This window comes from Chinchilla lanigera, unplaced genomic scaffold, assembly GCF_000276665.1.
Source record: "Chinchilla lanigera isolate Chin_1 unplaced genomic scaffold, ChiLan1.0 scaffold00026, whole genome shotgun sequence".
Taxonomy (NCBI): domain Eukaryota; kingdom Metazoa; phylum Chordata; class Mammalia; order Rodentia; family Chinchillidae; genus Chinchilla; species Chinchilla lanigera.
The window spans coordinates 20,159,325-20,182,912 of NW_004955427.1; the positions used below are offsets into that span (position 1 = coordinate 20,159,325).

Genomic DNA, 23,588 nt, shown 5'->3' on the forward strand with positions numbered 1-23,588 from the left:
TTTATATTTTTCTTTGACTTATATGAATGCAGGCAGCAAACCACAGCAGTATCAGAAGTGTCCATAACTTTACCAGTGACAGAAATCATGGATATTTTTGTAACATATATTACAGATATCTCAAAATATCATTTATACTCATACCATAGTTATTATATTTTCCATAGCTCTTTGTTTTAGGACATTAACAAGGGAAACCTATAATATATGACCACACGCCAAACAAAATTTGTTTTAAGGGTATCTTTATCATTGTATTTCAATATAATTGACTTCTTTGTAATCTAATGTAATTTATGTTTTACATTTAAAAACACAGGTGTCACCAGACTATCGAAGCAGCTCTTAAAGCAAAAATAGTTAAGATCCTCTGTTCTAATCTGAAGAAAGGGAGATTAAAAAAGGAAAATGTTTGCTTTCCACTGGTCTTTCTAAGATGTAAATAGCTCCAGAGTGCCCTTTGGTGTCAGGAGCTGTCTGGTGCCTGTAAGTAAGACATCTCTTGGCCAGGCCCCAGGGCATATGCAGGTGCTTTTGTCTCTGCTGCCTCCTGATCAGGCTGCTTCTGCTTGGCATTCGGCCTGCAAATGGTCAGCTCACTCACCACAGAGAAGGGGTGGGCAGAGGGAAGGTGCAGAGTATTGACTTACACTCACAAAGTCCACTTTATTCTGAGAGGTTTTTGGAATCTCGAATGGTTTCCATCTAAGCTGGAGAAAAAAAATACACACACGGGAAAATTATTTCATAAGGGGAAGCCATAGACTTTCTCAATAAGTAGCATCCATTACATTACATCAAAAAGGACAGCTGCACTACTTGTGATTTTGTTATTTTAAAATCAGTGATTATCCTTTTTTAAAGGGGCTCTGTTGGTGTGTGTGTGTATGCATGTCGTGTGTATGTTGTGTGCTCACATGTGTGTCAACATACATTAATGTTTAAGCGTCTTTGTTCCTTTGCACTTTCAATTGTAAAAATAACGAGAAATCATTGCTTCCTCTTGCAGAAGCTATTTGTTTCTTTTAACATTTTGCTCAGGCACATCAGTGAGTGTTGACTGATGCTGCTCTTCATGCTATTTATAATCAGCTCTCTTTCCTGGCATGCCAGCCTCTCTGTGTGGGCTCCTGACACCACAGGGGAAGGTTCTGCTTCTACTTCCAGCCTTGGGAGTTTTGAATTATTTCTTTAAGAGAAAGAAAACACACCCAGCTGAGATTAGATTTGGTAAATGTAGTACCAGATTCGGTTTCTGCACCAAACTTTGCTTTTATCCCCAGGCTGCCTGACGGTTCCGTTTAAATCACAACAATCTTTAATTTAATAATAAACTGATCTAAAGAAGTGGAGAGAAGAGTCAGCAGGTTCAGGCTCCACTCAAAGTGTCAGCCCAGCACTTATTAATCAACACGGCAGTAGGTGTGACCTGCCCAGGCTGGTGGCTGATGCCTCCAGCATTCCCAGTGCATGTCTCGAGAAGTGACCTTCACCCAGGGCTGCCTCTATTGACTGCAGCACCTGGTGGAGGCCGGTTGGGCAGGGCTCCATCTGGTCCTGTGGCTTGGTTCATTCTGTAATTCAGAAGCACAGCCAGATGGGAAAGGAAGCTGCGAATGGAAAAGGGATGGTTTTGCCTCTCTGACATACACAGTCGAACAACAGACTTCATTTCTTAAAAGCAAAGCAGGAGCATCACATTCTGAGACTACTTAAAATGCAAGTAAAAGGGGGATTTGAAAAAGACCTTTGGAACTGTTCTTCAGAAAGATAGAAATATTTCAGAACTAATTCCCTCAAAATGTTTTTTCTTGGTGTGGGGGCAGAGACTTTCAGAGCAAGGATCTAGGAAAGAGTTTCCCAGCTTTCTTTGCTTTTGACATTTTGTGCTGGATAATTCTTTGTATAGGGGCTGTCCTGTGAACTGGAGGATGTTTACCATCATCCCTGATCTCCACACACTAAAATGCATTCTTCCAAGCTGTAAAGACCAAAAATAACCCCAGCCATTATTAAATGTCCCTTGAGGACCAAATGTCTCCTCACTGAAAACTACTGACCTAAGGATAGTCCCCTGACCTCAGGAAGTGCCACCTGCTGCTGAATCCTGTGTGTGTGTGTGTGTGTGTGTGTGTGTGTGTGTGTGTTTATGCTGGTTATAGAACTCAGCCTCAAAATGCTTATCAGATGCTCTGCCAGTGAGCTACTTCCAAACCCATGAGTACTGCTGAAGTTTAGAGGAAGGGTTCTGGTCTAATGCTAATCATTACTTTGCCACTTCTTTCTGTAGTAGTAATGCAGTTTGTATACCCAGGAAAATTGTCTGAAAAAGAGTCACCATTTTACATTTCCCAAAGGAAGAAATTTGAGTATCAGATCAGTGGTTGCCTGGGCAACCTTTTAACTCTCTAACTAGAGATTCTCAACTCTAGATACCCATGAGAATCACCTGCACAGGCTTTGAAACCAAGGCCAAATTAAATCAAAATCTGTGAAGGTGAGGCCAACGCAAAGTATTTTGTAAGACACTCTTCTAATGTGCAGCCAGAGTTTAAGAATCAGCACAGCAAAGTCAGAGATTTTATGATTGAAACAAACATTATGCTCAGAAAAATCTACCTAGTGAACTGCCTGAGCAACAAAATAACCAGCTAACCAAGCAATAAGTCAACTAAATGTGGTGTCTTGGGCCAGATGTGGTAGTGGTAATGCCAGTTACAAAAGAGTGGGGGTGGTCCAAATAATACAAACCTAAGGATTTACAAATCTAGGAGAAAAAGAAAAAAAGAGAGGATAAAGGAAAAATGAAAAGAAAAGGGGCGAGAGAGAAAGAAGGAGAGGGATACAGAGAGAGAGGGAGGGAGGGATGGAGAGAGAGAGAGAGAGAAAAAGCAGCAAGGAAACTGCTCTCTCCTTTGTTGCACTTGAACCACACCTTTGTAATCACCCTGAAGTTAAAATACCTGTTGTGGATAGAAATCAAATTCTGTCTCTCAGAGAGATTCTTTTTCTGTGAATGAGAAAGACTGAACCAGAGGGGTTGATGGCTTGCCAGGTCTGCTGGCCAGTTTTTAAGGTCTTCTGTAGTACATCAGCCATCAAGTCATGAAGAAGGAGGGCTTGAAGTGGCACAAGAAAAGGCAATCACGTGTAGGAAGTATGCCTTCAACAGGGTCCACATTCTAAGCAAAGCAATGATCTTGGTGGACCTTCATTAAAAAAAATGATTCCCTTCAAATGACAAATGGTAAAGGAAGAAGAATCATTTATCTGTTGGTCCAGTGGCATCAGATTGTTCAGAGTCTATGTTCAGATTACATAGGGCCCAAATTATGAAGGATAATAAAAACCCCAAGGCAGTTCCGATACATGCCATACTGACAAGAGGAAGCCAGCTTGGGAAGATTTCGGAGTTGGGAGGCTCTGCTGTAATATTTTGGTGAATGAGAGGAGGGAGCTTTAGGGAGAGGAGGATAAGCAGGAAGAGTCCATGACAACAGGGTAGAAACGACTCCTGCTGGCCCGAATTGTACATGTGCTGTGGAGCAGTAACTCTTGTGCCCCAGGGCAGACCAAGAGGACAGTGCACGGGGGTGAACTGAGAGACTTGGTTTCTGCTATTGTCTCTACATTTACTGTAACCTCAGAAAAGTCTCTTTGTGTCTCTGTCTCTGTCTCTCTTTCTCTTTCCTCATTTTTCTTACATATAACAACAGCATATTGGCAAGAACTTAAATTCTGTAAGACTCTTCCTTCTGAAAGAAATAAAGGATGCTTATTAACTGATTTAATTTTCACTAAAGACTGCATTGTGCCCTGCTGCAAGTTCATATGTTGAAGCCCTAAACTCCAGTGTGACTGCTTTGGAGACAGCGTCTATAAAAGGCCACTAAGGTTAAACGAAGTAATAAATTTGGGGCTCTAATCCAATCAGACTGGTGACCTGTAAGACGATGAAGCAACCTTACTCTGTCTACATGAACTCGGAAGAAAGGCCATATAAGGATGTAGTGAGAATGTTGTCATATACAAGAGCCTTTACCATATACATCAACCCTTCTGGGACCTAGATTTGGGACTTCTGGCCTCTAGAACTGTGATAAAATAATTTTGGGGGGATACCAGTACTCAAACTCAGGACCTCACATTTGCCAGGCAGGCCCTGTGCCACTGAGCTAAATCCCCATCCCTAAAATAAATTCTTGTTCTTTAAATCACCTGGTCTGTGGTATTTTATTATGGCAGACCAATCAGCCTAATATTATCCTACAGCTTTTAAAGTTTATTTTATTAATACTATATATTACTGTCAAATATCCCCCCTTATGGAGAATTTAATTATTAAACATTTCAAAAACAGTGTCATCCACTGTAACACCTGATGCAGTGTTTTGACTGTAACAGGAATCGATATTTATTGAATGAGTGGAAGAATAAATGTAAGGCACTTGAGAACATCACTGTATTTCAAAGAACAAGAATACAGTAAATTTGTGAGAGGTTTTGAAAGCAAAATGATGCTCAGGCAATAGCTAGCAAATTTACAAGCAATTCTGAAAGTCCAAATACTATTTCCAAAATATGACACAGTTCTTCATGCATATGCAAATTCATCACTACATCCATTCTTATTTTCAGTCTAATTGTTTTACTAACTCCTGAGAGAGGGGTATTGAAGTCTCCAACTATAATTGTGGATTTGTATATTTCTCCTTTCAGTTCTATCATTGGTTGACATATTTTGCAGTTGTGTTCACAAATTCTGTCGGAAAATAAGCTACTACTTATTATAAATGAAGTGGTAAGAAATAATTTGAAAAATACCTTCAAGGGTTTCCAAAGTCAGAATTAAAACTTCTTCGATATTATCAAAGGAGGAAGACAGAGAATCCTTGGCAACCTTCAGTAACTGAGATCAAAATTCATACTCACAGATGAAAAGCCTAAGTGTTTCCAAACTTAGAAAACTGGGAGTTAGGCTAGGTGATGTGAATATCCCTCTCAACACTAACATTCTTTGATGTTCTGAGATTTCATCCAAAATTGCCATGAAGTTAGCTAGACTGGACTGACTGGATGCTCTAACAACATTGGCTGGCTAGTGATAGATGTATCATTACAAGGCAGTATCATCTACCTATGAATTTTGAAGTAAAGTAACTTGTGGATGAAGTAGAGATCACGAGATTCTACCAACTATTCACAGCTATGGCTGAGAGAGGTCCAGGGTAATTGCTAGTGCCAAGTTTCAGTCCAGGGATGGAAGGAAAAGGTGAGCACAGTAAAATAGTGGTTCATTGAACTGTTCAGCAGATTTTGCAGTTTGAGGAGAAAGGGCAGCATGATTTATGTGGAGAGAAATCATGCTTGCTTTGATTGATCCACACTTTGAGGTAATAGACAAGAGCATGGATAATAAGAAGCATACAAGTCACAATAATCTATTTAGACTTTTTAAAGTCTTCCTTTCATGAGGTTATAAAAAAAATGAGCCGTCATGGATAGAAACCTACATTCCCATTTGGCCTTGCCCCTGAATGCAAAGCTAAGAGCTTTGTATTCATTATCCAATACTATAGTTTAAATGTTAATTAGCTGCCCATTACTATTAAAAAAACCCTGAGGCAATCAATATAGACAGAGAAGAAGTTTATTTTGGCTCACAGTTCTGGACGTTCCAGTTTAAGACTGAGTAACCCTGGTGGCTTTGGGTCTCTGATGAGAGAGACATATTATGGCAGGGGCACATGGCAGAGCAAACTGCTTGCCTCATGACCCAGGAAGAAAAAGAAAGAGGAAGAAAATGAGGTCCCACAATTCCCTTGGAGGGCACATTTCCAGTGACCTAAGGCCCTCCCATAAGGCCCACCTCCTACATCTCCCAGGTTCTACCATCTCCCAATTGCTCTGCCCTGGACATCAGGCTGTTAACACATGGACCTTTGGAGTACACTCATCCAAACCACAGCAAAAGTGTATCCCAAGGTTCCGGTGTTGGAAACTACACTCATCCAAACCACAGCAAAAGCGTATCCCAAAGTTCCGGTGTTGGAAACTTGATCCCCGAATTCTTATGTCAATAGTACTTGGAAGTGGAGCTTTGGGAAAATAATTAGGATTAGAAGAGGCCATTAGATAGCATTAGATTTGTAAGGAGAAGAGAGACCTGAGCTCACACATTTGCTAGGGGTCAGCTGTGATGTCTCCTGCTGTGTTAGGTTGCAGTAAGATGGCCCTCAAGAGATGCTAGAACCATGCTTTGAGACTTCCCAACCTCCAGAACCCTGAAACAAACACATTAGTATTCTTTATAAATTACCCAACTGTGGTATCTTGTTTTAATAACAAAAAAATAGACTACCAGGACTGAAAATGTAGCTTAGTGGTAGAGCACTTACCTAGCATGAATGAGGCCCTAGATTTGATCTCCAGCACCATGAGGGAAAGGAAGGAAAGAAGGAAGGAAGGAGGAGGGGAGAGGGAGAGGAAGAGGGAAAGGGAGAGAGGAAGGAAGGAAGAAAAAAATGGACTAAGCTGCCCAGGACCTAGCATAGATATAGAACATAGTTACTACTCAAAAAATATTTGTTGGATAATTTAATTCTCACAACCCTCTGGGAACCTATGATTATTATTTTTTATGGAAGAAAACTAATGATTTAACATACTTGAATTTTCTCTACTCTCTCAGTACCTAAATGCCCTGAGTACTTTAATCTCAGTCTTTTTTTTTTTTTTTTTTTTTTTGAGACAGGGTTTTGCTATCCAGTTTAGGTTGGTCTTGAACTCACTTTGTACCCTAGGCTGGCCTCAAACTCTCGGTGACCCTCTTGCCAGCCTTCCAAGTGCTGGGATTACACCACATACCCAGCAATCTCAGCCTGTCTTCATCTGTTTCTCAAACCATTCCTAATCAACCCAGGTTTAAATTACATTTAATGGTCTTACATTTCTTCTTTCCCTTATTCACTATTCCTCTACTGCTAAGTGACCCCTGGTCCTCTCTTACTCCTGGGACCATACCTCTGCTAAGGTTAATGTCAGCATTCTTGTCCAATACCCTTATGTTAATTCACTCAGACAATACCTACTGAATCTCTCTGTATGCCAAATTTTATACAAGGTGCTGGGGGTGAGCATGGCATAGTCTCCACCCTCAGGGAAGCTATTGCAGAACACTCTGGATGTATGGCATCTTCCTGATAGAAAATAAGAAAATGGATAATAAAAATGCCTTTGGAAGAAAAATGTAAACAGGAATATTCCCACAGGGCCTATTTAACATCTTATACATGGAAAATAAGAGGTTCAAGTAATGAAATCATCTAGCTTGCAGACAGCTCCAATATCTTCCCAAGGAGTGAAATGTAAGTTGATAGATATGTACTATAAAAAAGACCTAGCAAGCTGTCCAAAAGGGCTGAACAGGGCACCGTGCACTACAATGTTGGCAAATGCCAGTGAATGCATTTAGGGAAATGCAATCCAGTCTATTTATAGGATGGTGAGGGCTGAGCTACAGGGAGTAACTTCAGCAAATACTTGCGAATTTTACTATTTGGAAGAAGGTATATACTGGGTACCGCAGATCAGATAAAAATGATGGAGATATACCTCTTATTCTCAGACCCTCTGAGAAATACTGAAAGAGTTCAATGAAGAAAGTGGTATTTAAAATGAGTCTTAAATAATGGGTAGGATTTGAATGGGTGGATATTTGTCAGGGAAGATGAGAAAATTCCAGGTAAATGAAAGAGCATAAAACACCAAGACAGGAGAATTCATGGTGTTGTCCTGGAATGGCGATGGCTCTAGTGTGAGTGGTAGGTAGGAGAGATGGCAGGAAGTGGAGGGTTTGAAGGCCCATGACAGTGAATTATGAATCTTGATCTCCTGTCTTGGGAGCCTGTACAGAACTATCCAGGCAGTAGAAGGGAGGAGTCATGGGAGAATGTGTAGATTTTTGAGACGGTAATTTAGTGAGCTGAATCTGGCAGCAGGGGGAAGGATAGCTAAGGAAGTCACATGGATCAGTTAGGAGGCCATTATAATAGTCCAGGTAAGAGGATACGATTTGCGTAAGAAGTAGAGTCAAGAAAAGGAAGGCGAATTTTTAAAATAGCAAAGTGGTGAGCAGCAGCTATTCAGCCTCTCTGAGATTTGGAATCCAGACACTGAAATATAACAACTTAGGGTAAGGGGAAGAGAGAGAGACCAGAGAAAGACAGAGAGGAGAGAAAGAAAGAGAAAGAAGAGAGAAAGACAGACAGAGAGAGAGAGAGAGAGAGAGAGAGAGAGAGAGAGAGAGAGAGAGCGCACCCTGGGAACTGGTAAGGAACTGAAAAGGTTACAGCGCAGTGGAACTGATGGACCACAGTGGAGAGAAGGGGAAGAAATGGTTTGGACTTTGTCCCTGGTCTGACTCTGCCAAAGCAGGGTGACTGCTGGGGGCCACAGGAAGCTCCAGGAAAAAATGGCAGTGGTGGACTGGACTGGCACTTGTGACCTTCAGAGTCAGTACAGGGTTTTGCTTGGATGACTGGTACCTCCACATGGCAAGCAATACTGGGAGGGATCCCAGTGCAGGGCATTCTGGGGAAAGAGTAAGTGTTTGGATCTGGGATACAGGACAGCTATGGGGTGACTTCATTTTAGAGATTCCAGTGTTAGCTTCCTACAGTTACTGGGAGAGAGATGGTCACAGACAAGGAGCCAGGGAGCAGATGGAAAAAGAATTCCTGAGGGGTTAGAGCTCAGGTTGGGAAGGACACAGGCCCCACTCCCCACAGCCAAAGACCAGGTCTGCCTGAGTTGCTCTGTGTTTGACAGTGTCAGCATTGAGCACTTGAGTCCTTACCCTACAGCCTGCATCCAGCATGGATCTGGGGTATGACTACCTTCCTTATCTACTGGCCTGAGCAGGGACACTTTTCAGCTTGGACATTGCCACAGCCTGGGTAAACAGAGGAGCTTTTGGAATAGGGAGGCACCTTGAAAAATCACAGGCTTTAGGTATAATTGGAAAAAATCAAGAATTGCTATGTTCTAAAATCATGGATCTAAATATTAAAACAGAAAAACTTAATCTGCTGCTAGACAAAATAAGCAAAACTCTTGAAGACATAGGTATAGGCAAAGACTGTGAACAGAAACCTAAATGGTACAAGAAATAGCACTGAGAATCAACAAACGGGATCTTAGCAAATTAAAAAGCTTCTGTGCAGCATAGGAAACGATCAACAGACTGAAGATACAACCTACAGAATGGGGGAAAAATTCTGTCATCTATTCTTCAAATAAAGAACTAATATATAGAATATATAAAGAACTCAAAAAATTAGACCCTCTCAACTTAAAAGACCCAATTAAAAAATGGGTAGCTGAAATGAATAGATGTTTTTCAGAAGAAGAAATATAAATGGCTTGTAAATGCATGAAAAATGTTTAACATCACTAGTCATTCAGCAGATGCAAACTAAAACAACACTGAGAGTCCATCTCACTCCAGAAAGAATGGCTACCATCAAGAAATCAACCAATAACAAATGCTGGTGAGACTGTGAGGAAAAAGGAACTCTTGCTCAGTGTGGGAGTATAAACTATTATAGCCACAGTGGAAATGAGTATGGCGATGCCTCAAAAAACTAAAACTAGAAATTCCATCACAGTAAGCACCAGGACCATTGCACTGTATGCATACAAACTTTTAGGACTGTCAACCCAACTGATCCACCAGCAACTATTATCATTTTGGACTGCCCTCCTGTCTCAAAGCTTTTCAGTTCATTGTTCTGCCAACCCTTTTAGCTATAGCCAGTGTTTGTTAGAGTACTTCCTACCCCAGTTTATTTTTATGTGCTTTTAGCTCTGATCTGCCAGACCTTTTCCAACTGCCGTCCAGTACCACTGCTGGTAATTGTGGGAACGTACCCCAGGACCTACTCTTCTTTTTCTGATTCGCATCTGTAATGGCTCAGTAAACCCTTTTATTTCAGAAATCCCTTAGTTTCTAGAATTTTGTTTTCACAATTTCCATGGCTATGCCACTTGTATTTCAAAATAACCTTTAAGAAGGGTTGTACTCATGTTAAACAAAAGGCAGCTATAGTAATCTTGAAAATAGCATGTAATAACAAAAAACATGTAATAACAGTATATTCCTGGATGTATTACATATCACACAGTGAAATAACATCACATTTTTTCCTAAAGATTAGGCTTAAAACATAATCCCCATTCCAAATAAGACTATGTAAAAGAAATATGGCTCCACAATTGCCCTGACAATGACAGTCTATGAAGGTATATTAAGGATTGAAAGTTGAGACAACTGCTAGGGACAATCGGAGCAGATAGAGGTACTGAAAATTGCTATCCCATCCCATTTTCTAGTATTGATTTACTTGTTATCTTAAAGACCACATGATTTAAATTCCTGAAATCTGCCTATGGACTTTTCCCCATGATCTTTCATTTAATCTAATTCAGTGGTTCTCAAATTTGGTGTGCAGAAAGATTAGCATCTTGGGTAGCACACACAAAACCACATATTGTATACTTTATAGGTAATTAAAGGGATCTTCAGAGATAATTTGTCTTAATTTTCGCCTTCTTTGCTGATTTTATAATCAGTTATTCCTTTGTAAAATAAGATGTGACTCTACTTGAAAGAATTATCAGAAGCATAATTGAGGATTCCCTGCCACCTAAAGAGAAGAACTAGAAAACTTACTGTGGTCTGAATACCTCTCAATCTTCCAAAACTAGTATATAAATGTTTTTAATTGTCATTTAACCTGACTGGGAATGCTATGAAAGCATGTATATTCATCCTTTATATTTTCTAGTCGAAGATGGAGTTGTGTTATTAAGCAGTTACACATCCCATAGTGAAATTGCACCATACCTTTTCCTAAATGTTAGGTTTTAAAAAAAAATCCCCTTTTAAAGTAAAAATAAGTGAATATGATCATTGCAACTCTGAGAGAGAAATTATAGAATTTGAGATGTAACTTTTGGGCTCAGAAAGCACAACTCCAAAGTATGAAGTTTTGACATACCAGCTGAAAAATAGTCTTGGAATCCAAACACCTTTAAATCCCTAGCTTCTCCTCCACTCCGGGGGGGATGCTCTGAAGGTCTCTTATCAGAGAGAAAATCTTCCAAAAAATGTCACTGTCTTAAACTTCCTTCCCAGGAATCTCATCAAAGATCAACTGCATGACAAGAGAGGACACTAGAAATCATCACCACCTGACCGGTTTGCATCACTTCTTAGGGCAGCTCTGAGAAGTTACCTGCATGACGAGGCAATCTGCTCACAGTGAAGTTGGGCACTCACCTTCCTAGTGACCTGCCACTGCCTCCCCATTCTCCTCGTGCTGGGAAGAAGGGTATGGAAGCATCTTGGGTTGTAGTTAGTACTCTCTTGTAATTTATCCATTAATAAATTTGTATCCCTTTCTCCCTGATTAATCTCTCTATTATCATTAGTTCATGCTTTCACTTGGTCCCCAAGGCCCGCATAGGGCTCACACAGGTCTGCAGAGAATGAGGAGAGAACTCATGGCCCTTTGTCAGATGAGTGGGGAGGTAATGGTCAAGGGAAGACGGTCTGTCGTGGTCAGATGCATTGCTAACTCCACAGTGCATGAGGAAAGGTGGGAAAATGAGATGGAGTTAGGAGCCAGAGTCTCTAGGATGAGGTAAAGTCATCATTCCCAGGTTAACTGTGCAAGTTATTTCACAGCCCAAGGCCCCTGTCGGGCTGAAGGAAAGGGAAGCAGGAGCTGAGTGCCTGGCTTTGTGTGCCTGGGATGGGGCTGAGTAGGGGAGCTGTGTGGAGGAGGGGCTGCCTTTTCCTCAGTATGCTCAAAGGCACCATACAGGCCAGTGGAGGGCTGGGATGGCCATCCTTGAATACATTAACACTCACACAAGTTTGAGGGTTAGTCATTTGGACAAAATAGCCCACTTTCAAAATGGCTATGAGGTGGCTAATCCTTAAGATGCTAACTCACATTATTTTCTACCCTGAAAACCTCTCTTTCTGTCTCTTCTGGAGAGGGGTGGGCAATGCTCGAGTTCTGTTTAGTCCTTTGAAATTTCTATAATTAAAGGAAGAAATGAGCAGGGCAGGAAACCGAAGGTGACAAGGAATAATTCTGGCTTTTGTTTTATAAGAAGTTTGTGAGGGGAAGTAGACATGCAGGTATACACAAAATGTCTTGATAAATCAAGGAGGAGTAAGGAGTAAGGGATTTCTTTCAGCTGAGGATAGAAGAAAGAAAAAAGGGCAGACGGAGTCCTCAAAGAAAAGAACATGAATATATATATATATATATATATATATATATATATATATATGTAACAAATACACCTGAATATAAATTCCAAGATTGATAGGTACTGCCATTGCCTATAAGTTAATATTTCAAGATGGCTGTATCAGAGTCACAGTTCTCGTCAACAACATGCCAGCCACAGTTACAAAGCATGTTCACACCTCTTTTTTTATGTGATCTTCACAATAGCACTGCAAGGCCGATGGGGTTATCACATTTTATAAGTGAAAAATCATGGCTCAAGGACACAGCTGGGAAGGAGAGGGGCGAGGGATGCAAACTCAGATCTGTTTTTGCACTATCTATCTGTGTTATGGTTTGGGTCTAGATGTACCCCTAAAGCCTCATGTGATCACAGGCAGGGCTTTCTCAGAGGTGGCTGGATCTAGAGTGTGTGATGCTGGGATTAAGGGCGGGTGATTACTGAATCAGTCCGCTGATTGTTTTGGCACCACCCTAATCCTGGTAGCCCGGATACAATATAAGGGGCAGAGAGAGGCTTGTCTTGCTTCCGTGCTTGCTTTTGCCGTCTTCTGCTTGCGGTGAACTGGTTCTCCTCTTTGATGCCCCTCTGCCATACCTCCCTTTCTTGGGGCCAGCTGATTATGGACTGAAACCTCTACAAACTATGAGCTAAATAAACCTTTCCCTCTATAACTTTGAGTGTCAGATATTTTGTCTCAGCAATGAAAGTAACTAAAATAGCCTGTTATCAGTGATACGTACTTAATCTCTGAGACAAAGGCACTATACTAGGGTTCTCAGAAGGTTAAGAAAAAAAGACCTTAGTTCATTATAGTGTTAGGCCTGTCTCACTGAAAAAAGACCTTAGTTCATTATAGTATTAGGCCTGTCTCATTGCTGGAAGCAGAGTATATAAATAATACTGACACTCAGATGAAAAGCCCACTCATCACTAGAGCAAAAAGGAGGAAAATTCTGGCAAACATTGGAAGTTCCTAGATCTGAAGAGAATGTGAAAGCAATATGTCACCACAAGACTTACAGAATCATACTCGGACAACAAAACTCTTATCTCTTTATAGATTTCAGAGGCCTTCCTTCAAGGATGGCAAGGTTGAAGGTGTTTTCCATATTCTGTGGTATGTTTAGATTAAAACAAAAATACCTATGTAGGTATTTTGACAAGCCTGCATAATTCCCACTCATCAAATTCACCTGGGCATTGCTACCAAGTCTGAACCATTCCTGGACATATTAGGCTAGATTACAGTGGTGGTGAACCTATGGCACATGTGTTATCATGTGTTTCTCTTACAGCAAAAGATGCTAATGGATGAGTTTGTTTGTTTGTTTGTTTTTCCTAAATGAAAACCTCAGTATCCAGGTTTAATTGCAGTGTGGACACTTTGCGATAAATAAGTGGGTTTTGGGTTGTAGTTTGTGTGCTCATCTCTAAAAGACTTACCATCACTGGGCTAGAAAGACAAGCTCACACACACACACATGTGCACACACACATACACACACCCATCAACTAATTCTACTCAAGGTTAAGCCCAATATAGACATGCTTTAGCATTTATTCTTAAAAGCTGTCTAGTTTTTCAAAGCCCCTGGCCCTGATTTAAATATTTCTGTTCTAGGTTTGGATGTGTGGTATGTTCCCAGGACCAAGTTACCTGGTTAGGATCAGGATCAACTTCATCCCAGTTGTGAGTGACATGGCCTTGGTCAATGGACTCAAAGGGCTTGTGAGAAACTGAAGGTAGAATCCTGTACAGCCAACTAGGGGAAACAAGAGCACACAAGCCTTAGGGTAATGCTAGGTGATACATGGACTGCTTCAGAAGGTCCCCTCTGGAAGACACTCAATTCAGTAACAATCCGTAGGCTTTACTATGAAAGACAATGACACACTACCACTTCTTACCAGCCACTTGCCACTCATAGCTCTAGTCCTTTCTCTCTTTGGCACTACATGTTTCACTCTTCAGATTAGGCTTAGGCTCCTGGTTATTCCCATAGAATCAAAAAGAAAGCATTCATTCTCAACACCTATAACAAAAGAGGTGGTATCTTGAGGGAAATCCATAGAAAAAAACTGTAACCTATTTACATCAAAGGATATTAATCTTTGCTCTCAAAGATCAACATAATGAATACTACATAGATTGAGAGAATATGTTTTTTTTTTAATGTTTGGCAGTCCTGGAACTTGCAAGCAGACCTACCACTTAGCTACACTGCCTAGTCCCTTTACGTTTTTTTCTTATTTTGAGACAGAGTCCTGCTAAATTGCCCAAATTCTTCTGCCTCAGCCTCTGAGTAGCTGGGACCACAGGCAAGTACCATCATACTTGCTTATCTTTGTTATTTTAAAAAAATTTTATAATTTATTTATTTTGGCTTTGTTTCTTTGTTTTTTGGGACAGGGTCTCACTGTGCAATTCAGGCTGCCCTTGAACTCTCTATGTAGTGGAGGCTGGCCTTGAATTCACAGGAATTCTCCTGCCTCAGTCTCTGAGTGCTCTTGCAACCACCAAGCCTGGCCTTATCTTTGTTATTTTTGAAAAACAAATCAATCTTTTTCATGTCCCACCTGGAGATTTTCCTTTAAAAACCAAAAAGTAGCCAGGGAGATAGCTCAGCTGTACAAGTGTCTGCCTTGCAAGCGCAAGGTCCTGAGTTCAGTTCCCGGTACCAAAATAAATAAATAAATACATACATAAATACGTAAAATACAAACCAAAAATGTGATACATGCCAGTGGTAAAAATAATTGAGATAATTTAAAAGGTTGTGAGAAGTAAATGGCTCCTCCAGTTTCTGCAAGACTATTCCTTAAGGGCATCAGGCTTAACAGTTTTCATATGTACTCTGCCATAATCTCCGATGTATATATAATTTATATATAAAATTGTTGTGCAATTTTATTCTCATGCCAATAATGTGTGAGAGTGCCTGATCACCAGGTCTGGCATATAATTAATAATTTTAGTTTTATAGGTGAGATACAGTATCTTATTGTATTTCATCTTCTCTTTATTATGAGTAAGGTTGGGAATTGATTCGTTTATTAGTTAAATAACTTTTGTATGAATTACTTAACAAGTCCTATACTGTTTTTACTTGGGTTACTTTTGCTATTAATTTGTAAACGTTTTTAAAATGAGCATATCTAGTCCAAAGTATATGAGTATGTGTCCACCTTTTATTATGGTATATTCATAGCTTGTTTTTTACTTTATTTTCTAAATCTTACTGTCTGAACATGTCAAGGCCTGAACCAAGCATCTCCCTCTAAGGACCAGATCTCAAGCGCTGGGAAGGGACAGAGTCAGATGAAGAAATCCTGAAGAAGGAGAACTTTCCAGAAGGAGAGAGGGACACTGGAAGTCACTAAGAGGGACTAAGTCTTTTCTTTACCCTTAGAGGGTACAGAAAGAAGAAAGACCTGACTTCTGACAGTGAAAGACCATGTCTATTTTAACAGACTCTGGCCCTTCAAGCCCACAGATAATCCGCCGCAGGGGGTGGAGTGGACCAGGTCCATCTCTGAGCTGTCTAAGAGATAAATGGACTAGATTTATTCTGTTTCCATCCTATTCCTCCAGCTCTTGATGATGCAAACTCGGATGAGAGACTTGCTAAGCACCTCCCTCACCTAGTAGTACATGGGGTTGAAACGATGTGTGCATGTCTTAGACATGATTCTGATAAAGTTACTAAAGTTCCTGGATCCTATGTTCTTCATCTTTGTCTCCTAGGATTGTGGTGAAAACTGAAAGAGTCTTCATACTTAAAGTGCTTGGCACATAGTAGGTACTTATTTGCTAGGTGCTTGTTCAACTGTCTAGCTTTCCTTAATCCTGAGGGTTTTTACCACAGTCCAAATTCCACATTCTCTGTCCCGTCTCTCACCTTATAAGAACCCAAGAGGTCAGGTGACTAATCAAATACAGTTTAATCCCTCAGATAGATAGAATCTCTACTAGTTTTGTGGTTTCCCACACTCTGTAATTAAGGGAGTAGTGATTGAGAATTTCAGGCTAGCCTACCTGTGGATGGGGCTTGGCCCCGCCTTCCTATAGGGGATTTTGAACATTTTCACAAAATTCTTGTGGGTACCATTTGAGAGTTCTAAACAGATGGGTGAGCCATGCCTAGTGTCCCTTATTTTTTAGCTGAGTTTATAAAACTCCCCAGGCTGCACTACACTGCTCTGGACAAAGATTTAATTCTGATTCAAGGAACTCTGCCAGCTCCTTAATGAAATGCCAACAGCTCCTTTTCAGCCTCCTGGAACAGAGCTCAGCTCCTGCTGGCTGAAGATATTGCTGAATAATGGGGACAGGCAGTTGAATCCGGAGACCAGGTGGCCGGGAAGTGGATGGGCCACAAAATCAAGAACACAGTCACAGAAGCCTGGTTGTCATAAATTAGAAAGGATAGGAACTGTCTGTGTGCTAACCTTACCCTATCTGTATGGGTGTGTGTGGGGCACTGGCTGATTAAGTAACAGTGGAAATAAGCCCCAATTTTTCACATGTATGGAAACCACCTCTTCCTCTGTCCCTCCATATACATATCTATGAAGAGAAAAACAACATTAATACTGATATTGTAACATAGCCCCTGCCACAGTAGTCTCTATTTTACAAAAGAAGAACTAGAACTTCAGAGAGCTTAATGATTTGTCCAAGGTCGCATGGCTGAAGAAAGACCTTGCATTTAAATTCGGGGGGTCTGACTTCAAAGTGGGAATGACTGACTAGTAAGAGAAAATGTCTATCATTTGTGTGGTCCTTTTTGTGTTTTTGTATTCACTGCTTCTCAGGAGGCCACTGCAGAGATAAACTTATTCCCTCCCTCTCAGCAGTGCAAGACCACCTGCCCTGTTACACAAATCTCTAATGTCAGCAGCATCCCTGTTCACAGATGCCTTCACAGACTGAAGTTCCTGCAGTTAGATACTACTTTTTACATTACAAAACTTACTGCCTCCTTTTTTCCATTACAAATCTTACTGCCACAACATCTACTGCATCCAACCTGCCCTAGAAAAGTTAATCAAAGGAACAAGTTCACTGACCCTGCTTGTGGGATTAGAGCAAGCATGAACATGATGTACTGTGCTAACAAATGTGCTGGTTTCCAGCAAGGGCAAATTCCAGAGTAAAAACCTTATTAATTCAAACCACAAGGGCCCATAGCACATGGCCTTTCAACTATCCAATCTTGGATTATCCAACATGTTCATGCAAAGAACATAATGCTCCTACTCAGCTAAGAAAGATATTTCTCTGAATCTTCTATAATTGTGAGGAATCATTATATACTAAAAAAACCCCAAACAAACAAACAAGTAAATCAAAACCCAACGGTGAGCTAGACAATCCTTAAAGGAAGACCAGAGTATTAGAAACATTTTCTTCTGAATGCTGATTAGAATTTGCAAATGAAATTGGCCTTGTGATTTTTCCAAGCTCTGTATTACTTCAATTTCTCTTCTCAGTCACTTGATTCTAGCTGGGAACAAGGCCTGGACTCTGACTGTAGCCCAGAACACAGCCTGTCAGGAGAAGGATTGTGGGCAGCCCTGGGATGCTGTGGTCCAAGTACATGAGGAAACCTGAGGTTCTGGTCATAGTGCCCTCAGTCTGCAAATCAAAATTAATCATCCTTGTACCTTCTCTTATTGGTGCTCCGGGGACAAGTGAAAGCTGATCCTGAAAGCTGCTCAGCATACAGGTTGTAGGGGCAGACCTGAGGATTATTCTAGAAGAAAGGAGGAAATAAATAACATCATTTCAAAAAGTGTTCCACATGCCCACCAACTAACTCAGTGGAGGAGTCCTGCCCTCAATGGGCACACTTTGGGCCATTACATGTAACCATCCCCAACTCATACATACATTTCATGTGGGTTTCCCCCAGATTATAAAAAAGTAGAACATTTATAAAATATGTATTATCTATTATCTCATCAACCAGAAATCATTCAATGTTAACATATTTGTATATTTTCTTCCATTTTTAACCTCCAAAATGGGGATCTTTTATGATTTAGAGCTAAAATATCTCCCAAAGGTCTTGTGTTCAGAGGTGGAACTTAGAGAAGGTGGATCACTGGGTGTACAACCTGGAAGGGTGTATTGTTTTCCTCAGCTCCTCCCTTATCTCTCTGCTTCCTGTCTGCCATGGGGTGAGCGTCTTACTCTGTCACTTCTTTCCACCATTCCATTTCTTCCTTGGAGTCAGCTGACCATGGCTTAAACTTATGAAAACTCTGAGGTAAAGTAAACCTCTCCTTTAAGTTGCATTTGTTGGGTGTTTTCTTCCAGTGATAAGAAAGTGACTGATACAGATCTTGGTACTAGAGAAGAAGGGTCATTATCATGACTTATACCTCATTGTTGTTCAAAAGCCTTTGGAACTGGCTTGCAGAAGAAGGTTAGAAAGGTTTAGAGATGCCCACTAGAGAATATTTTAAGCAGAGTTTGATGGGTGATTGGAGTCAGAACTTCAGAAGCCAAGAATATTGATAGTTAAGGCTAGGCTTATGAGGTGGGAAGGAGGACTCTATTGAAAATTGAACTAGACCATGTGTGTTGCACTCTGCAAAAAGTTTGTCCACCTTTTCCCCATGTGCTGAGACTTTGTGAGAGACTGAGATTAACAGTGACAGAAAAATTGCTAGAGGAAATTTCAAGACAGCCAAATGATCAAGTTGTGGTATGGGTGTTACCAGTGGGTGCTTTTAGCCAGATATACAATGAGAACCAGGAGAAAACAGCAAAGCTGAATGATTTGAAAAATTTGCAGTCTGATGAGAAAAAGAGCACTTGTAAATTTGTGTCTGAGGAGAGCTAGAACAACATGATTGCTAAAAAGTTAGTATTAAGAGGAAGCCAAGTGCTTTGCATCAGGCAATAGGAAATATGGCTTGAAGAGCTCTCTGGAGTCAGCAAGAACCCACTCATCATAGGCTCAAAGCTGAACAAAATGTAAACTTTTAATTTAAGAAGAGAACTCTTGGGCCCTTTGCTCAAAGGAATTGGTTCTCTGAGATTTATTTCACCATAATCAGTTACCCAGGCACTTAGAAGCCACTTCAGGCAAGGCCTAAGAGGGCCTGGCTACTGTTCAAGCTGGCATGGACCTTCGTATCATCCACATGATGCTAGTTTTTCAGAGATGCAAAATGCAAGAGTTATGGCATGATGAAAGATTCCATCCAGATTCCAGGCAAGGAGTCCCTGAAAGGGCAGTGCATGAAGGTTTTGGAATGAAGCCAAAAGTGCAGTGAAGACTCCAGGAAATTAGAGATGCTAGGAACATGGAATGTCTGATGAGGAAAGCTGCAAGCAGTGAGCAGAGCCAGCTCAAGAAAGAAGACACATGGGCTAGAACAGGAAGGATACAGAGTGGGCTGCTTAGGCTCTTTGAAGTGCACATCTCCCTACAATCTACCCCAGGTCCTGGGCATGAAACTTAAGGATTTAATGTTTGTGTTATTGGGTGTCAGTCTTTCATCCATTCCTTTTTATCTCCTTATTTCTCCCTCCTTTTGGAATAGGGATGTGCCATTGTATGTTGGAAGTATTTAATTTTGTTTCTTTATTTTCAGAAAATAAAATAAAACTTTTCTCACAGCTAAAAATTTGTCTTCAGTCTTAGAGGAGACTTTGAACTTGGACTTTCCAGTAATGCTGGACCTGTTAAGATTTTGGTGACTCTACCAGATGAAGTAAATGCATTTTAAATATTTTAATTAATTTAAGTTTATTGGTACATTCTAGGTATACATAAGGATCATATTCATCATAGGGAATTTGTACCTGCACATGATATATCTTTTTTTTTTTTTTCACATGATATATCTTGATTCTTTTCTTTTTCCCCATTCTCTCATCCTCCCCTCAACCCTTTTTCCCTCCTTACTTACAAAAGCTTAGTTTCCATTTTTTCTTTCTTTTCTTGTTTTTTCTTTTCCTTTCCTTCCTTTCCCCCTCCCAGCTCCCTTGTTCCCCTTCCCATTTGAACATTTTCTTCCTATTTCACAATAGTATACATTTTGGTCCTTATTTATACTTTTGGTTTCTCACACCAGAGAAACAATTCAGTGGACTAAATACATTTCACACAGTGAATTAGATATATATTTTCTGTGGGCCAGGGGCAAAATGTTATGATTTAGATCTAAAATGTCCCCCAAAGTCTCATGTTTAGAGGTAGGAGCTGATCAGAGTGGGTGAATCACTGGGGGCGTACCCTGGAAGGGTGTTGTCCCTGGCTCCTCCCTTCTCTCTCTCTGCTTCCTGGCCGCAGTGCTCCTTTCCCATGCCTCTCTGCCTTGCTGTTTTTGCCTTGGAGTCAGAAAACCACAGACTGACACTGTGACCCAAAATAAATCCTCTCCTTCTTTGAACTGTGAGGGTCAAATATTTTCTCTCAGTGGTAAGAAAGTGATTAATACAGGATCCTGTGATGCATGTAATGCTGTAACAATGAGTACTTTCTTTTTTCTTTTAGGAAAATACTATTGTATAAGTGTTTTTTTATGCCATAAAATATCTTCAAGTTTTTGGAATTTTTTTTTATCAGAGTTTTACTATATCAACAATTGTGAAAGCATCTTTGTACATACATTTTTAAGGTAACTTATTTTCTTACCATTATCATATACTGTTTCAGGGGAAGGCTCTGAGCTTTGGACTTTGAGGCTCCTCCTGAAAGTCCTACAGTTAATTATACTAATTTGGGTTGAATGATAGGTCACTACCAATCCAAATTTAACCTTCATATTGTCATTGCTTTGTATCCCACTTATCCTAATCATTTGTGAAACTCCTAGACAGTTCATCCACCAACATAGAAGAGCTTCATTTGATGGAGTCATTTTCATCCATGAGCTAATCATCTGGGCTGACAATTCAATGCTAAAAATTTTATTCATTCATACCTGTCCTTGTGGCAGGGAACCTGGACAGCGTGTGTCCTCTGAAGCACACTCATTTCCAAATCCAGAAATGTACTGCATGTGACAAAGACACAAATGTCAGCATTAATGAGATTTAAAGAGAATTTCACAATAGGCATATACAAAGTTAAGAATTTCTATATAGTCATCTCTTTGTGTATGATCTCCTATAATAATATATTTGTTAGTCAAAATGGATCATTTGTTAGTCAAAATGTTTCTGCTTTAAATATTAAAGCAGAAACACTAAATCTACTGGAAGAGAAAATAGGTCAAAATCTTGAAGACATAGGGGTAGGCACAGTCTCCATGAACAAAACCCAAACTGCATGGAAACACTTCAAAGAATCAACAACTGGGATCTCACCCTATTAAAAAGCTTTTGTACTTCAAAAGAAATCACCAATAGAGTGAAAAGACAACCCAGAGTGGAAAACATTTTAGCTAACTGTCCCTCAGACAAAGGACTTATATCTAGAACATATAAAGAATTGAAAAAACTCAGACCCCCCCAACTTCACAGACCCAATCCAAAAAGGGGCATCTGAGATGAATATACACTTCTCAGATGAAGAAATACAAATGGCAAATAAATACATGAAAAAATGTTCAACATCATTGGTCATTTGAGAGATGCAAATTAAATTGACACTGAGATTTCATCTCACCCCAGTAAGAATGGTTACCATCAAGAAATCAACCAACAACAAATGCTGGAGGGGCTGTAGGAAAAAAGAAACTCTTCTCTACTGTTGGTGGCAATATAGATTGGTGCAACCACTTTGGAAATCAGTCTGGAGATTCCTCAAAAAATTAGGATTAGAGGTCCCATTTGAGCCAGTCATTCCCCTTGTAGGTATTTTCCCAGAAGAATTAAAAACCATAGCAATATACATGTACCCATGTTCATAGCAGCACAATTTGTCATAAAATTTTGGAAACAACCCAAATGCTCATCAGCTGAGGAGTAGATACGAAAAATGTGGTATTTTTATATAATGGAATACTACTCAGCTATAAAGAAAGATAAACTAGAGGCTTTTATAGGTAAATGGATGCAACGAGAGACCATACTCATAAGCAAAATGGACTTGCATGTGTAAACACTATATTGTCTTCGTAGTGTAAGAACCTGAATGAGTAGATAAAAGTGAAAGATACAGTAGATATTGTGAAAAGGAAAGAAACTGCTTAATAGGAAAGAAGAATAGAAAGAAAGAAGTTATATATATATATGTATATATATATACACACACACACACACAAGATAGCTAAGAGTACTACTAATTTCTGTTGGTTTACTGAATGGAACAGTTAATGTTTAATTGTTTGATCGATCTTGCATACCTATGTCTGGTAATCTGAGCAACTACTTTGAAGATAACAATAAGTAATACAACAACCATTTTTGATCTCCTATCATCTTGTTTTGAAATTCTGTATCATTCTTACAGTTTTTGTGTTGTGTTTTTTTTTGTCTTTGTTTTTGTTTTTGTTATTTTGTTTTTGTTCTTTTCTCTTTAAAATAAAAAAAAAATTTTTTTTGCTATGTCTTGGCATGCAAACCATTTAAGAAAGACAATATGTTTTGTATGAATTTTAAAGATGTCTAGTCAATCAGAGAAAAAGTGCTGGATATTACACAGATTTTCTACTGTTTGGTGAATTTGGTTGATATATAGGCTTGTTCGTAATTATCTCATTCAACCCAGGAACAAGTTATTTAAGTCTAGTTCCTTTGGGAGTCCTGAGAGGGGAGACGGCTCCAGCATCACCTCAACTCTAGATAGGTAAGATCTTGCTGGGCCTAGATTGTACCTTCCCTGGGTTTAGGGATCTATTCTCCCTCCATATACTAAAGAAAAACTGGGAAGTTGTGTATGGGTCTAAGTGACAGCAAAATCCTTGCCAAATTCTTGCTCTCTTTAAACTAGCCTTGCTGCAAGCAGAAGCTTGCATTATGTGGCTCATTTGTGGAGCATGTGTCCATATATTTGTGTCTATATGAATATATGAAAATGAGATTGAAAGATAGGAGTAGCTTTCAGGAGATGTTTCTGCCCAGAAACTTTTCTACAATGGCAAGGGAGCCTACTATGATTGCCATCTGTTAACTTTATATCTAGAGGGGAAAAGTTAAGAAATTTCTCAACAACATAAATTAGGGGATGCTGAAATTTACTGTTTTCCATGAAAGACTGCTCTGTTGGTGGCACTTAGCATAAGTCAATAAGTATGGATCCCCAAAGAAAAGCTCAGATTATCAGATTATTGGTCCATAAAGAGGTGAGTGAAAG

At 39.9% G+C, this 23,588-nt stretch overlaps 1 protein-coding gene across 1 annotated transcript in view; it reads right to left on the reverse strand.

The window, feature by feature from the left end:
* Hgd (homogentisate 1,2-dioxygenase) overlaps positions 1-23,588 on the reverse strand; it is a 47,179-nt gene that overhangs the window by 17,803 nt on the left and 5,788 nt on the right. Inside the window, exons 2-5 of the mRNA XM_005386468.2 lie at positions 21,274-21,345; positions 17,998-18,086; positions 13,988-14,093; positions 651-710 (exon numbers count right to left, since the gene is read on the reverse strand). Of these exons, the coding sequence (XP_005386525.1) occupies positions 651-710; positions 13,988-14,093; positions 17,998-18,086; positions 21,274-21,345 (327 nt within the window). The remainder of the gene's footprint in view (positions 1-650; positions 711-13,987; positions 14,094-17,997; positions 18,087-21,273; positions 21,346-23,588) is intronic.